The sequence below is a fragment of the Saccostrea echinata genome, unplaced genomic scaffold (assembly GCF_033153115.1).
Source record: "Saccostrea echinata isolate AGI-Se365-2 ecotype Australia unplaced genomic scaffold, CSIRO_AGI_Sech_v1 ptg000023l, whole genome shotgun sequence".
Classification (NCBI taxonomy): Eukaryota; Metazoa; Mollusca; class Bivalvia; order Ostreida; family Ostreidae; genus Saccostrea; species Saccostrea echinata.
Genome location: NW_026889772.1, coordinates 12,187,590 through 12,201,704, shown reverse-complemented (window position 1 = coordinate 12,201,704; position 14,115 = coordinate 12,187,590). Strand labels below are relative to the sequence as shown.

The 14,115-nt window shown below is 33.6% G+C and overlaps 1 protein-coding gene across 2 annotated transcripts in view; it reads left to right on the top strand.

Annotated features, from left to right (window-relative positions):
* LOC133191484 (uncharacterized) overlaps positions 1 to 12,663 on the top strand; it is a 43,194-nt gene extending 30,531 nt beyond the window's left edge. Inside the window, exons 1-4 of one of the 2 annotated variants that reach the window (XM_061327234.1) lie at positions 9,204 to 9,270; positions 9,811 to 9,926; positions 11,298 to 11,426; positions 12,282 to 12,663. In XM_061327234.1, coding sequence (XP_061183218.1) covers positions 9,863 to 9,926; positions 11,298 to 11,426; positions 12,282 to 12,508 — 420 coding nt within the window. In that variant the 5' untranslated portion in view covers positions 9,204 to 9,270; positions 9,811 to 9,862 and the 3' untranslated portion in view covers positions 12,509 to 12,663. Of the gene's footprint in view, positions 1 to 9,203; positions 9,271 to 9,810; positions 9,927 to 11,297; positions 11,427 to 12,281 lie in introns of those variants that run through there. The other variant, XM_061327235.1, reaches the window with a different exon arrangement.
* The last annotated feature ends 1,452 nt before the right edge of the window (positions 12,664 to 14,115 follow it).

Genomic DNA, 14,115 nt, shown 5'->3' with positions numbered 1-14,115 from the left:
AAAGAATTATTTAGGCAAAACAATCGTAATTAAGCAGAAAACGCCATGATATTTCAATAATATGTATTATTTCAATGCTCTTTTTAACTCCACCCCCCTTCCCTATGACAAAGACTACTTCTTTCGCCCTGTTATAAAAAGCAAACATATTTTAAATAATTTTTAATCCTTATGTGAATCAGTATGCATTAATTTAAAATTTGAGACGAAAAAATAACAAAAGTTCAACGCACAAGATCATGACATACAGTTCAACTTTTGCCATATTTTTAGAAATCCGTGTTCACCGCGAACACCCCTGTCACCGAGTGTCGCCAATATTTTTCCTACCTTGAGACGGATTTTTATGAAGCTTGCTTTATTACATTGAATATTCATTACAGATCGGGAAAATAGCATTATTCTTGCAAGCAAAAATTTTAAGTTTTATTGCAGGTGTCATAACAGTATTTCACTTGAGGTTCACGTCAAATCATGGCTGACGCAAAATAATTCCTGAATCTTCCCTTCCGATTCGGGCATTTTAACACGAGACTGGAGCTGAATTTTTTTATGAGATGAAAAACAATATGTAAACTTCCTGTATTGACTAGATTCATTATAATTTAGGGCGTGCTGATTTTTCTATATACTGTATTTGAGTGGGGAGTGATTAGGTCCTGGACTTGATTTTCAAGCACCTGCTCGACTTCCAACGAAACAAACTTGCGTGCCTTGCTGGATGCCTATGTATTTTTTGGTACTAAAATCTTTATAAAGAATTGTTTTACAAGATCTGAAAAGGAAACTTCTCAAAAGTTTGTTTTGAATTAATACCACCTACTCAAAGTTGCGCATTTTTGGTAAGAATATATAGCAAAATTTAATACTGTTGTGCAACCTGCAGTAAAACCAGATTTTATACTTAGAAATATTGTAGTCTATAATTTAAGGTTTAATTTCGTGAGTTTAGACGGAAAATGAGAAATAATGGCATTTTTTGGCCGTCATTGCCGTTCGTTCGCGTTTAATGGAGCATAGAAAATTAGTCCAGATTTCCTCTAAAATAATTTATCTTGACCACACAAGGGCCTGATTTCGATGTATCGGGTTGAGAGAAATGCATGAAAATTAGAAGACACTTTAACAAATACCTTGCCATCACACTCGTTAACAGTATTTACTCATAAACAATTTCAAAGTCTATAAATTTAAAGAATTTAGACTAAACCCGGAGCAAAATAAAAATTCTCAATTTGTGTAAATATCGGTTAATTTGGAACACAGTGGTAACAGATGCAGAAATCTGGTTAGAAAAAAGAATTATTTAGGCAAAACAATCGTAATTAAGCAGAAAACGCCATGATATTTCAATAATATGTATTATTTCAATGCTCTTTTTAACTCCACCCCCCTTCCCTATGACAAAGACTACTTCTTTCGCCCTGTTATAAAAAGCAAACATATTTTAAATAATTTTTAATCCTTATGTGAATCAGTATGCATTAATTTAAAATTTGAGACGAAAAAATAACAAAAGTTCAACGCACAAGATCATGACATACAGTTCAACTTTTGCCATATTTTTAGAAATCCGTGTTCACCGCGAACACCCCTGTCACCGAGTGTCGCCAATATTTTTCCTACCTTGAGACGGATTTTTATGAAGCTTGCTTTATTACATTGAATATTCATTACAGATCGGGAAAATAGCATTATTCTTGCAAGCAAAAATTTTAAGTTTTATTGCAGGTGTCATAACAGTATTTCACTTGAGGTTCACGTCAAATCATGGCTGACGCAAAATAATTCCTGAATCTTCCCTTCCGATTCGGGCATTTTAACACGAGACTGGAGCTGAATTTTTTTATGAGATGAAAAACAATATGTAAACTTCCTGTATTGACTAGATTCATTATAATTTAGGGCGTGCTGATTTTTCTATATACTGTATTTGAGTGGGGAGTGATTAGGTCCTGGACTTGATTTTCAAGCACCTGCTCGACTTCCAACGAAACAAACTTGCGTGCCTTGCTGGATGCCTATGTATTTTTTGGTACTAAAATCTTTATAAAGAATTGTTTTACAAGATCTGAAAAGGAAACTTCTCAAAAGTTTGTTTTGAATTAATACCACCTACTCAAAGTTGCGCATTTTTGGTAAGAATATATACAGTCCCTGAAACGTTCTACTTTCCCATTTTTCCGTTCGCTCACCGTTCGTTCACCGTTCGTTCAGCGTGCGTTCACCGTTCGTTCACCGTGCGTTCACCGTTCGCTCTCCGTTCACAGTTTTGCGTTCACCGTTCACCGTGCGCTCGCGTTCACCGTTCACAAAGCGTTCAGCGTTCGCTCTTCGTTCCGTTCACTTTGCGTTCACCTTGCGTTCAGCGTTCACCTATCGTTCAATTGTCATTGCCATTCGGAACTCCCAAGTGAAAGGACTTATCTTTTTGTAGGTAAGGAGTTACAGATTTTTTAATTTAATACTAACATATCGTGTTTGAAGAATCATTATTTCATGGGGGAAAATATCTAAGATATATATTTTTATTATTCTAACTTAGCTATTAGGTTATTTATTAAATTACTCTAGAAAAAAAATGTTGTTATAAGCACATCCTGTACCTATGAAGAACGATGCTGAAATATTAAATTTAACTAAGGTCGATGTGCAAATACTTCAAGCACTGCAACATTTTGATGTTTTGTTAATTATCCAAGTCAAATAATTACGCAGCAAAATTACGAAAATATTTATTTCTAACGCGTTTTTTAATTCAATTACTACAGAAAATATGATGGAACTAGTTCTGAGAGTTATACATAGTACTGCGGATATCCTGTTAATTTATTATCTTTGGAGTGAATTAAATTGATAGTGTGTTTAAAGGAAATATTTATTTAAAATGTAATGCACTACAGAATATTCGCTACTATAATACATGTATGTAAAGTCTATAGTTATAGAGAAAAAAATCTTTCTTCACCGTAACTTTATATGTTTGCTATTCGATATGATTAATACCCCCCCCCTTTTCCCCTAAATCGGTTACTTAGACAGTACTGTATTTCCAGAAAATTTTAATTAACCTGTTAAAAAAAAGTTAAGGTCTTTCTTAGAACAAAAATTTCAGTCTCAAAACAAACATGCATCTAAAAAAGTCACAAAACAATAGTAGTTCAAAATGTACACGTGTCGGCGGTGGTATTTGAAATTGGCAGAGAGTATGTTTCAAATTCAAGTGTTAATGCCCAATATATTTTATTCACTAATTATTCAAATGTTGGTATCAAATCTAGAAATGATAAAAACAAATGTTATAACTTGTTGGAAATACTCGCACTTCGTCTTCGATGTGACGAAACTTTCACACCTGCACAGTGTCGAATGATTTTGATTGACAGGACAAGCACGTGGACTTCGTGTGAACTTGAAGCAGGAAAATAAAAACGAGTAATACTGTCAAACAGATGGATATGATTTGTTGATAAAAAAAAAAAAAAGAAGTTACTTTCACTGTCTAATATATTTAGAAAAAAAATATCAGAGTTATTGTTTGATATAGGTGCAAACATTTAGTGAAGCCTGAAAGGAAGGGAGGGGGGCTAAAACGGAATCTCTCTCTCTCTCTCTCTCTCTCTCTCTCTCTCTCTCTCTCATTTGTCTGTTTGATAAAAATTATAACAGCATATTACTTAAATATCAAGTTCTGAAAATTGAATTTATAACAAATAATATGAATATGTATCTTTGTATTATCTTGTCTGAGTATAATCACGGCCATCTACAGATACATGTAGAAGTCTGCTCAATAAATCATCATGAAAAATAGAAATGACACATAATATATTATTGTATTAAAAATTTAAAATACGAGCGTATAAATGCAAAACGTCCACTGACCTTTGTAATTAATTTTTTTTTTATTGCTTTACATGAAATCGCCTTGACACGGAGATACATATATGAATGGATGTTACAATCGCTTTAATTCATTCTATAAGTCAGAAGTTTTCTCTGATTTGTTCTCAAATAAGAATATACATTTTTATTTTCCAACTAAAAAAATATCTTTTATACTTCAGCGTTCGGCAACAATTGCAATGTTTTAATGCGTTAAAAATCGTGTGATTAAAAACTTAATGAGCATGAATCGTCTTTCTTAGGACAATTTTGGAGAATTTATTTTATTTACTTATTTATTCATTCATTTATTGGTTTACTTATTTATTTATTTATTTTTTTTTTTTTTTTTTTTTGGCACCTGACATTATAATACAATAAAATAGTTTCAATGCTAGGAAAAGATCAGAGGCATTCCGAATATATCGTTCATCTTGCGTTCACCGTTCGTTCACCGTTCACTTTGCGTTCGCGTTTGCGCTCCGTTCGCGTTCTGCGTTCGCTCACCGTTCACCGTTCACACATCGTTCACCAAGTTGCGTTCAGCGTTCACACATCGTTCACTTACCGTTCGCTCTGCGTTCGTTCAGCGTTCGTTCACCGTTCGTTCAGCGTTCGCTCACCGTTCAAGTGGGAAAGTAGAACGTTTCAGGGACTGTAGCAAAATTTAATACTGTTGTGCAACCTGCAGTAAAACCAGATTTTATACTTAGAAATATTGTAGTCTATAATTTAAGGTTTAATTTCGTGAGTTTAGACGGAAAATGAGAAATAATGGCATTTTTTGGCCGTCATTGCCGTTCGTTCGCGTTTAATGGAGCATAGAAAATTAGTCCAGATTTCCTCTAAAATAATTTATCTTGACCACACAAGGGCCTGATTTCGATGTATCGGGTTGAGAGAAATGCATGAAAATTAGAAGACACTTTAACAAATACCTTGCCATCACACTCGTTAACAGTATTTACTCATAAACAATTTCAAAGTCTATAAATTTAAAGAATTTAGACTAAACCCGGAGCAAAATAAAAATTCTCAATTTGTGTAAATATCGGTTAATTTGGAACACAGTGGTAACAGATGCAGAAATCTGGTTAGAAAAAAGAATTATTTAGGCAAAACAATCGTAATTAAGCAGAAAACGCCATGATATTTCAATAATATGTATTATTTCAATGCTCTTTTTAACTCCACCCCCCTTCCCTATGACAAAGACTACTTCTTTCGCCCTGTTATAAAAAGCAAACATATTTTAAATAATTTTTAATCCTTATGTGAATCAGTATGCATTAATTTAAAATTTGAGACGAAAAAATAACAAAAGTTCAACGCACAAGATCATGACATACAGTTCAACTTTTGCCATATTTTTAGAAATCCGTGTTCACCGCGAACACCCCTGTCACCGAGTGTCGCCAATATTTTTCCTACCTTGAGACGGATTTTTATGAAGCTTGCTTTATTACATTGAATATTCATTACAGATCGGGAAAATAGCATTATTCTTGCAAGCAAAAATTTTAAGTTTTATTGCAGGTGTCATAACAGTATTTCACTTGAGGTTCACGTCAAATCATGGCTGACGCAAAATAATTCCTGAATCTTCCCTTCCGATTCGGGCATTTTAACACGAGACTGGAGCTGAATTTTTTTATGAGATGAAAAACAATATGTAAACTTCCTGTATTGACTAGATTCATTATAATTTAGGGCGTGCTGATTTTTCTATATACTGTATTTGAGTGGGGAGTGATTAGGTCCTGGACTTGATTTTCAAGCACCTGCTCGACTTCCAACGAAACAAACTTGCGTGCCTTGCTGGATGCCTATGTATTTTTTGGTACTAAAATCTTTATAAAGAATTGTTTTACAAGATCTGAAAAGGAAACTTCTCAAAAGTTTGTTTTGAATTAATACCACCTACTCAAAGTTGCGCATTTTTGGTAAGAATATATAGCAAAATTTAATACTGTTGTGCAACCTATACACTTGTAGCGAAGCATAATACGCACTCTGGTGAGAGATTGGTATGTGGGAGCGTAGCGGGAACGACAACTCTGGATGGAGAATGGGAAGATCGTATTTTGTTTGATATGCATTGTCCTGTTATTGTGCACTTTGATACTGTGTTTATGACAAAAACAGATATAAATGAGCTTTCTTGTAAGTTTAAAGAAAATACTGTAGAAAATCAAGTTGTTTTAAAACCAAAGTGGAAAAGTAACAATGCACATGTATTTATTGAAAATTTAAGTGAAGAGAGTATAAATGAATTGCTTATGAATCTTGAGAATGTTGACATGAATCAAGTCGATATTGGTTTTGTAAATCAGGTTGTTACTAATTGTAATTCTATAATCAAGAATGCAGCAGAAAAGGCAGATATGTTTATTGTGACTAATAACAATGTGCAGAGGTCTGTAAGTTCTAAACTATGTAAACCCTATTTCAACAAAGAATGTTATTTGAAACGTAAAGAGTATCACAAGTGTAGAAATCTCCATTGGAGACTTAAAAGAGCTGAGACGGAACAGAGTTTATTACAAAGTAGTAGAGACTATAAAAAAAACTTTAAATAAACAGTTTAGAGAATATCAGAAAAATTTTATTAACAAATTGAGAAATTTACGTAGTACTGATGCGAAAGCATATTGGTCATTATTGAATAAATGTGACAGAAAGGGTAGTAAAAATGTTGGAAAAATTGCTCTTGATGTTTTCTATGATCATTTTAAGAATATGAATGCTCTAGATAATGATTCTGATGATGATGTCAATCAGCTTCCTAATGTAACTGATTTTAATATTGAATTGATCCAAGCTATTACTGAAACGGAAGTGTTGAATGCTATAAAATCACTGAAAAACAACAAAGAATGTGGTGGTGATCTTATATTGAATGAATTCTTGAAAAATACAACTGCAAAATTAATGCCTGTATTTGTAAAAAATTTTAATATTGTTTTCATGACTGGTATTGTGCCTGACAGTTGGTCAGAAGGTTATATTTGCCCAATATACAAAAACAAAGGAGATCCTAATGATGTAGATAATTATCGTGGTATTACCATTCTCAGCTGTTATGGAAAATTGTTCACTTGTATCTTAAATAATAGGTTGCATAAATATTTAGAAAACTCTGGCATGCTCTGTGAAGAACAAGCAGGGTTTAGAAAAGGCTATAGCACAACAGATCATATATTTAATCTTAAATGTTTAATTGATTTGTATTTACATAGAGGTAGAAAATTGTATTGTGCTTTTGTTGATTATCGTAAAGCATTTGACACTGTACGAAGGGCTTATTTATGGCAAAAAATGTTGAAACATTCTATAGATGGAAATATGTTAAAAATTATACAAAATATATACAGTAATGCAAAGTCTTGTGTAATGCAGGGCAGTTCTTGTTCCATTTTTTTTTTATTTGAAATATTGGTGTACGTCAAGGTGAAAATTTATCACCTGTTCTGTTTGCCATTTTCCTTAATGATTTGGTTGAATTTATGTCACATGCCTATAATGGTCTTGTAGATATGAACACGGCAGCTCACTTATTAGATACTGACGAGATAACTGTTTATTTATGTTTGTATTTGTTGTTGTATGCTGATGATACAGTTATTTTAGCAGAGTCAGCTGCTGAACTGCAAGCTTCTTTAAATGCAATGTACTTGTACTGTCAAACTTGGAAGATGCAAGTTAATTCTCTTAAAACAAAAGTTGTTATTTTTTCTCGCTCTAACATGAACACTGATAATTTACATTTTACTTATAATGGTGATAGACTAGAAATTGTTAGAAACTTTCAATATCTTGGAATAATTTTTTCTAGTAAAGGTACTTTCAATGACGCAAAGTCACATCTGGTACAACAAGCCAGAAAAGCTATGTATATTGTTCTTAGAAAATCCAGGAAATTAAATTTACCTATTAATATGCAACTGCAACTTTTTGACACCATGGTTGTACCTATTTTGTTGTATAGTGTAGAAGTATGGGGTTTTGAAAACTGCAGCATTTTAGAATCCTTTCATATGGAATTTTGTAAGAAAATTTTGAAAGTTAAAAAACTACTCCTCATTGTATTGTCTATGGAGAGCTGGGTAGAATACCACTTAGTATATTAGTAAAGTCTATAATGGCTGGTTTCTGGCAAAGGATTTTGTGTGGTAAAAATGAGAAAATTTCCTTCACGTTGTACTCAATTTTGTATCAATTTAGCTCAAAAGGTTTTTACCATTCAAAATGGCTCATGGAAATTAAGAATATTTTACATGATTGTAATTTGGATCTAATGTGGAATGCTCAGTATGTTGATAAATCATGCAAAATTGGTGTGTTGGTTAAGAATACTTTAAGAAATAGTTTTATCCAAGACTGGAATATAAATGTATTAAATTCTCCAAAATGCCTTAATTATAGAATGTACAAGTGTGATTTTGGTTTTGAAAATTATCTAAACATGTTACCAAATGATCTTAGATTATATTTATGTAAATTTCGTTGTGTCAGTCATAACTTGCCAATTGAAGCTGGTAGATTTTATAGTATTGATAGATCTGAGAGACATTGTAACCTCTGCAATAACAATGAACTTGGTGATGAGTTTCATTATTTATTTAAGTGTCCTTTTTTTAAGAATGAAAGACAGAAATTTATACCTAGCAATATTTACAAAAATCCAAACACAGTATCTTTTTATAATTTGATGAATACTTCTGATATATTTGAACTAATAGGTTTAGCTAAGTTTTGTAAAACTGTTCTTAAATTATTTCATGCCTGAACTTCCTACAATGTAAACATTAAACGATTTTTTTTATATACAACCGTCAGTACTGTCCATATCAAAGTTCTTGTTGTGGTTCATTATGTTAACTGTTCACATGTTGATTTGTTCAATTGTTAAACTCTTATTGTACTAAGATACCCCATGTGGGGGCTTTAGTGAAAATAAAAGTTTCAAAGTTTCAAAGTTCACCACATTTTTCTGAATAGGTGAAGTGAATAACGCCGCCCTGCTATAATAATTTGTGGTGACGATAATCGTACGTTTTAAACTATAGACTTACCATCTTGTTACAACTAATCTGACCATTTATATCGCTCTGTATTTTTTTTTTTTTATCCCTCCGTACTTTTTTTAAAAAGTAAATGCCATCAATCTCTATCCAGAGCTATCATTCCCGCTTCGCTCCACTAATACCTCGAGGTGTTGTAGCGTAGCGTAATACGCCCTCTGGTGAGAGATTGAAATGCCATTTGTGGATTGGAGTTAAATCCCTTCTTTTGTGACGTCATATGAAGGGTAAGTGTTGTGCCCTCTCTTTATGTTTATACGTCTCTGGTGCAAGGTGATTTGGGATTTCCACGTCTAAGAAGGTCTGTGTAATATAGAAAATTTGTTTGAATGAGTGTAAGATATACCATTAGAGATTTATAATGTGAACTAAGTACTTCATATAGATCTATTTCTTTATCGTATCAGTGTTATGAATGTGGTTGACGATGCAAACAGTTCAGTTTTTTATGGGAAATGTCTTGTTATTTTACTGAATCATTTGTTTGTATTTATTTATGTATTTGCTTTTGTTTGTTGGGGGTTATGGAGGTCAAATCTAATTACCAATCTGAATAATTTTTAATAATTTGAAAGATGGACAAGATATATCTATAGGCTTAATAGGTCTATATTCTATGAGTTTTACTTGGCGTGCACTGACTATATAGATCTAGGCCTATCACATAACATTTAACGTTACGTATTGACGAATAATGACCCCCATAGGAAACAATGACAGGGCGTTTTTTCCGCCGTAGAAAAGTAAAATATTTAGTAAGGGAAAAAAACGTAGATATCAGTTTTCTACAATAGCCTTTTTGTGATAAATCGTTATTCAAAATTTTCAAAATTTATTTAAGCTGGATCTGTCAGAATTTGTCGAATCTGTAAAGGGTGACAACTGAAGCAACGATGTCCACAAGCCTTGCGTTTTTCTACTTGCTTGCAGCACATATTACCATTTCTGTTAAGGCAGGTCAGTAAAACACAGCTAGTAAAAGAATTCGTTAAATATTTACCAAGTTTAACTGCACATTAGGATTGTGGATGAGTATAGATTTCAGGCGCGGATCCAGGATTTTTTTCCGGGGGGGGGGGGGGGCAGTCAAAAATTTTCAAACCCAGAAATTTCTAAATTTCTTGACAAGCAACCCCCCCCCCCCTCCTCACAATGTCAAGGTTTTGAGATTTCGGAACTCCACACAAACCCTTGACATAAGTCGCTATCTAAAAGTTGGGGTTTGTGGTTACGTATGACGTAATGGGTAATTATAAACTAACCAATGAGAATGTATTTTTCAAATCCGTCGTTTTTAAATGGCCCAACTCCAGAGCATATCTTTTGTTACTGTTAGGATGACGATCTTCCAAAAATTAATCCCCGATGTTTCATTTAATGTAACTTGTCACAAATCCTACAATATCGACACTTTCCATTTTAAAGACGAGTCATATTTGTTTACATAACTCAACTACAATAAAAGCTGTTTTCTGATTGGTTCCAGTCCTAGACCAGGAACAAATGAAATAGTAGCTTTCTAGCCCAACTTTTAAATAACGACTTTTGTCAAGGGTTTGTGTGGAGTTCCGAACTCACAAAAGCTTGACATTGTGAGGAAGCCCCCCCCCCCCTCCCCTCCCAAACCAAACAAATAAAAATAAAAAAAAAAAACAAACAAACAAAAAAACGAAACGAAAAAAAAAAAACAAAAACAAAGAAAAACAACTTAAACTCCTTTCCCAAACGTATCAAACCCAGAACAGAATATTTCTTGACAAACAAAAAAAAACAACAAACAAACAAAACAAACAAACAAACAAAAACAAACAAACAAAAAACAACTTAAAATCCATTACCCAAGCGTGAAAAAAACCTATTTCGTGGTGGTGGTGGGGTCCACGTTTTCCGGGGGGGGGGGGGTTGTCCGAAGTCATTTTTCATTTGCTTCAGTATATACTTTTGATAACTCTGCAAATCCCCCCCCCCCCTTAGATCCGCGCATGGAATTTGAAACGACAGAAATAAGGTCAGTAATATAACTTTTTACATTGAATATATGACATGAAGCATTTCACAGAAAATATGTCTGAGATTTAGTAAAAACAAATGCTAGAATACTCTGAATAGTGTCATTGCTTTTGAAATGTTTACATGGCAAGTGGTTAACCTTTTTTTCTTACTTGATAATCTGGTTGACTTTTTGTCCATTTTAGAAAAAAAATAGAGTCAAAACAGTTTACTTTCAAACAATCATTCTGAGAGTGAATTTTAGAGCAAATCTAAGTTCTGGGTGAGCTGTAATTCCATGAAAAAATGCTTATAAATTCTTTTGATATACCGTTCTAGATGCACCATTCTGCAGTAGGCTACACCATGTTAGCTACTTTTATGCGTACTGCTACCAAGAGAGCATATATACAAGATGTAAGAACACTTGTGGCGAATTGTTGCTGGACAAAAAATATGTGCTAGCCGGTAGGTATAACATATTTATGTACAATTATTTCAAAATGGTTACTTGACCAACAATTTTTAATATGCTTTGATTAAGAAAACTCTAAACACTAATGGTTTTTAAAGACTTTTAGAAAATTATAAAGGTGTGCATAGTTAGTTTATTCAGTTCATTTTCGGCATAGGTCACCCGAACTTACCCGTCATATTTCTCCAGGAAAAATTCTCAAAGAAATTATTTAAAAAGTAAATATAGCTTAGAATTCCTATCATTCAGATTTTTTAAATATTAGATTAAAAATGGATAAAATGTAGAGAAACGACAGAGGAAATTCAGACTTGAATAATTAACAAGTTTATTGTCAACTCTGTTTGTTTATTTATGTTTATTAGTAACGCTATTCCATCTTTATTATATTTCATTATCCAAAGAGTTTCGTTTCCATATATATCATTAATAAAGAAAATATTAGATATTGGTCATTCTGTAAAAAAATAAAGAGGTATTTTCCGAGAATTACTTAGGAGCCACTAGAGTGAAAAGTAGAGCAGTGACCTACCGGTAGTTATTTGAAAGTGAATATTAACACTACAATCCGTGAATCGTAGGTCTACAATGCACAATAGGGGGTTTTTCATTTCTACCCGTGGAATTTTTTGTCATCTGAGTAAAGGCATCCATAAGAATACATGTACTTTAATAGACATTTAAAACAATAGATTCCTGTTATTTTATATTTACTAGATAACGGATACGAGAACACCTCTATGAAAAAAAAACAAAACAAAACAGGGGGAGGGACTCTTCAAGCATATATTTGACAGACATTTGAAGTATTTGTATTTCCTTTTAATGTTTCATTTTGTTTTATTCAGGTTGCCCCTGGGGAAACAACGCTAACATTTTATCCCAATCTCTGGACCAACGTTGTCGGGAAAAAATAACGTCATCCAACTGTTTCGAATACTGTGTGAGCCCGCTGATGGACAAAATCAAGATAGGCTGGGAATGCTGTAAAGACTGTGTCAGGGTATGCGGCAAGATGCCCCCACGGGATATTAACTTCCAACAGAGATATCCCACCGTCTATCCAAAGAAATAGAGCAGTATTCAATGTTGTGAAATTTTCATCATTATTTTACTAATTTAGACGAGTTTTAAGAACTGTGATGACTTAAGTTTTTTTCTGATAAAAAGAATGAAGGAATGTTATAATTCAAATGTTATTGACTCAATAAAGTATTCATTTCAGCCAAACCCACTAGTAGTTTAGAATGAAATACTTCATATTTTTTCCTGAAGTGCCTTGGAATATGACCGTAGAGACGCAGACACTTGTGAAGAGCCCCCCCCCCCCCACCCCTATATTGTTGCTCGCATATATATTACCACTGGGGACAAAATATGCCCGTGTGCATGCCAAATACATGTATTACATTTTCATCATAGACGCGGTATCTTGCTTATTTTGCGTCATACCAAGTAATTTCTGTTGTATATTTCGCATTTATGGTGGCATATTTCTGCCCCCTACATGCAAGATAATTTATGTTAACATGTAACATAATTATGTAGACATGCGACTTATTTTTTTCCACATACAAAATAATTATGTTGACATGCAAGATACCTATCTGTTTAGAAAATCTGATTTTAATGTTGGTAAACTTACTAACGCCATTATATGACATCATACAAGCATGATGCAGCAGGATTATTTAGACAATTTAGATGACCGAAGCAGAACTTGATGTTGTAGCTTTGCAAGAATGTACTTGTCAGACTAGCCAAATGAATGTGGTCCTGCTTTTTGTCATGTTGATACATGGCTCCAGGATGCTGGAAAACTAGTGGAGATAGGACTTTGTTAATATATAGTGTTGTGCTGTCAAATTCCTTAATTAATTAATATAAACACAATAGGACTTACATGTTTGGAATACCGTTCCCAACATCATAATCACCACCAGATTTATCAACCTCTCCCTGAACGAGGATGTATTTTTCTGAAAAACGTTCTTTACGAAGCTTATGTACTCTGACACTTCCATCAGGTTTTGCAATAAAAATCTGGACTCGTACCTTCTAGTAAACCAGACTGTTCACTATCGTTGCTGTGGACATACTTTGGTGGTCAGAGACCTTAAGTCTATGGTGGTGGTGCTGCAGAGTCAGAGCAATATCATGAAAAGGTCTTCCTTCTCTACTTTCAACATACCATAGTCGATTACAAACGGTCTGGCTCTGCGCAACCCAGGGATAGACGATATTGTTGTGGTGACGAAAACAATGATCAGAATCGACCCCTTGCTGTTGACGTCACGCGCGGTCTGTCGGATTTTTGGCGATCATTTGTTGTACCATGCTCTTGCTGTCTCTTTTGTAGACGATTGATTGTTATATGAGATAGGATGCTTTGTGAAAGCATCTTGCAACTGCAGACTGTGGTACACCTTCTTCCAGTCCCAACTGCGTTTTACATCATTCAGACGCAACATTTCTTAGTAGCGTCCACATTCAATGATAACATTTTGAAGAGCATCCCAGCTTTTGATAGACTTCTGGTACTTTAATCTTATGAATTAGAAACCAACAAAAGTAAAATATTACAAAGACCAAATTTTAGCATTTTTACAAAACAGGCTTTATCGTCTGTAAGTTCTGTAGAATGGCTGTCTAGTTACTATCATTCCAATTACAGCGTGTCAC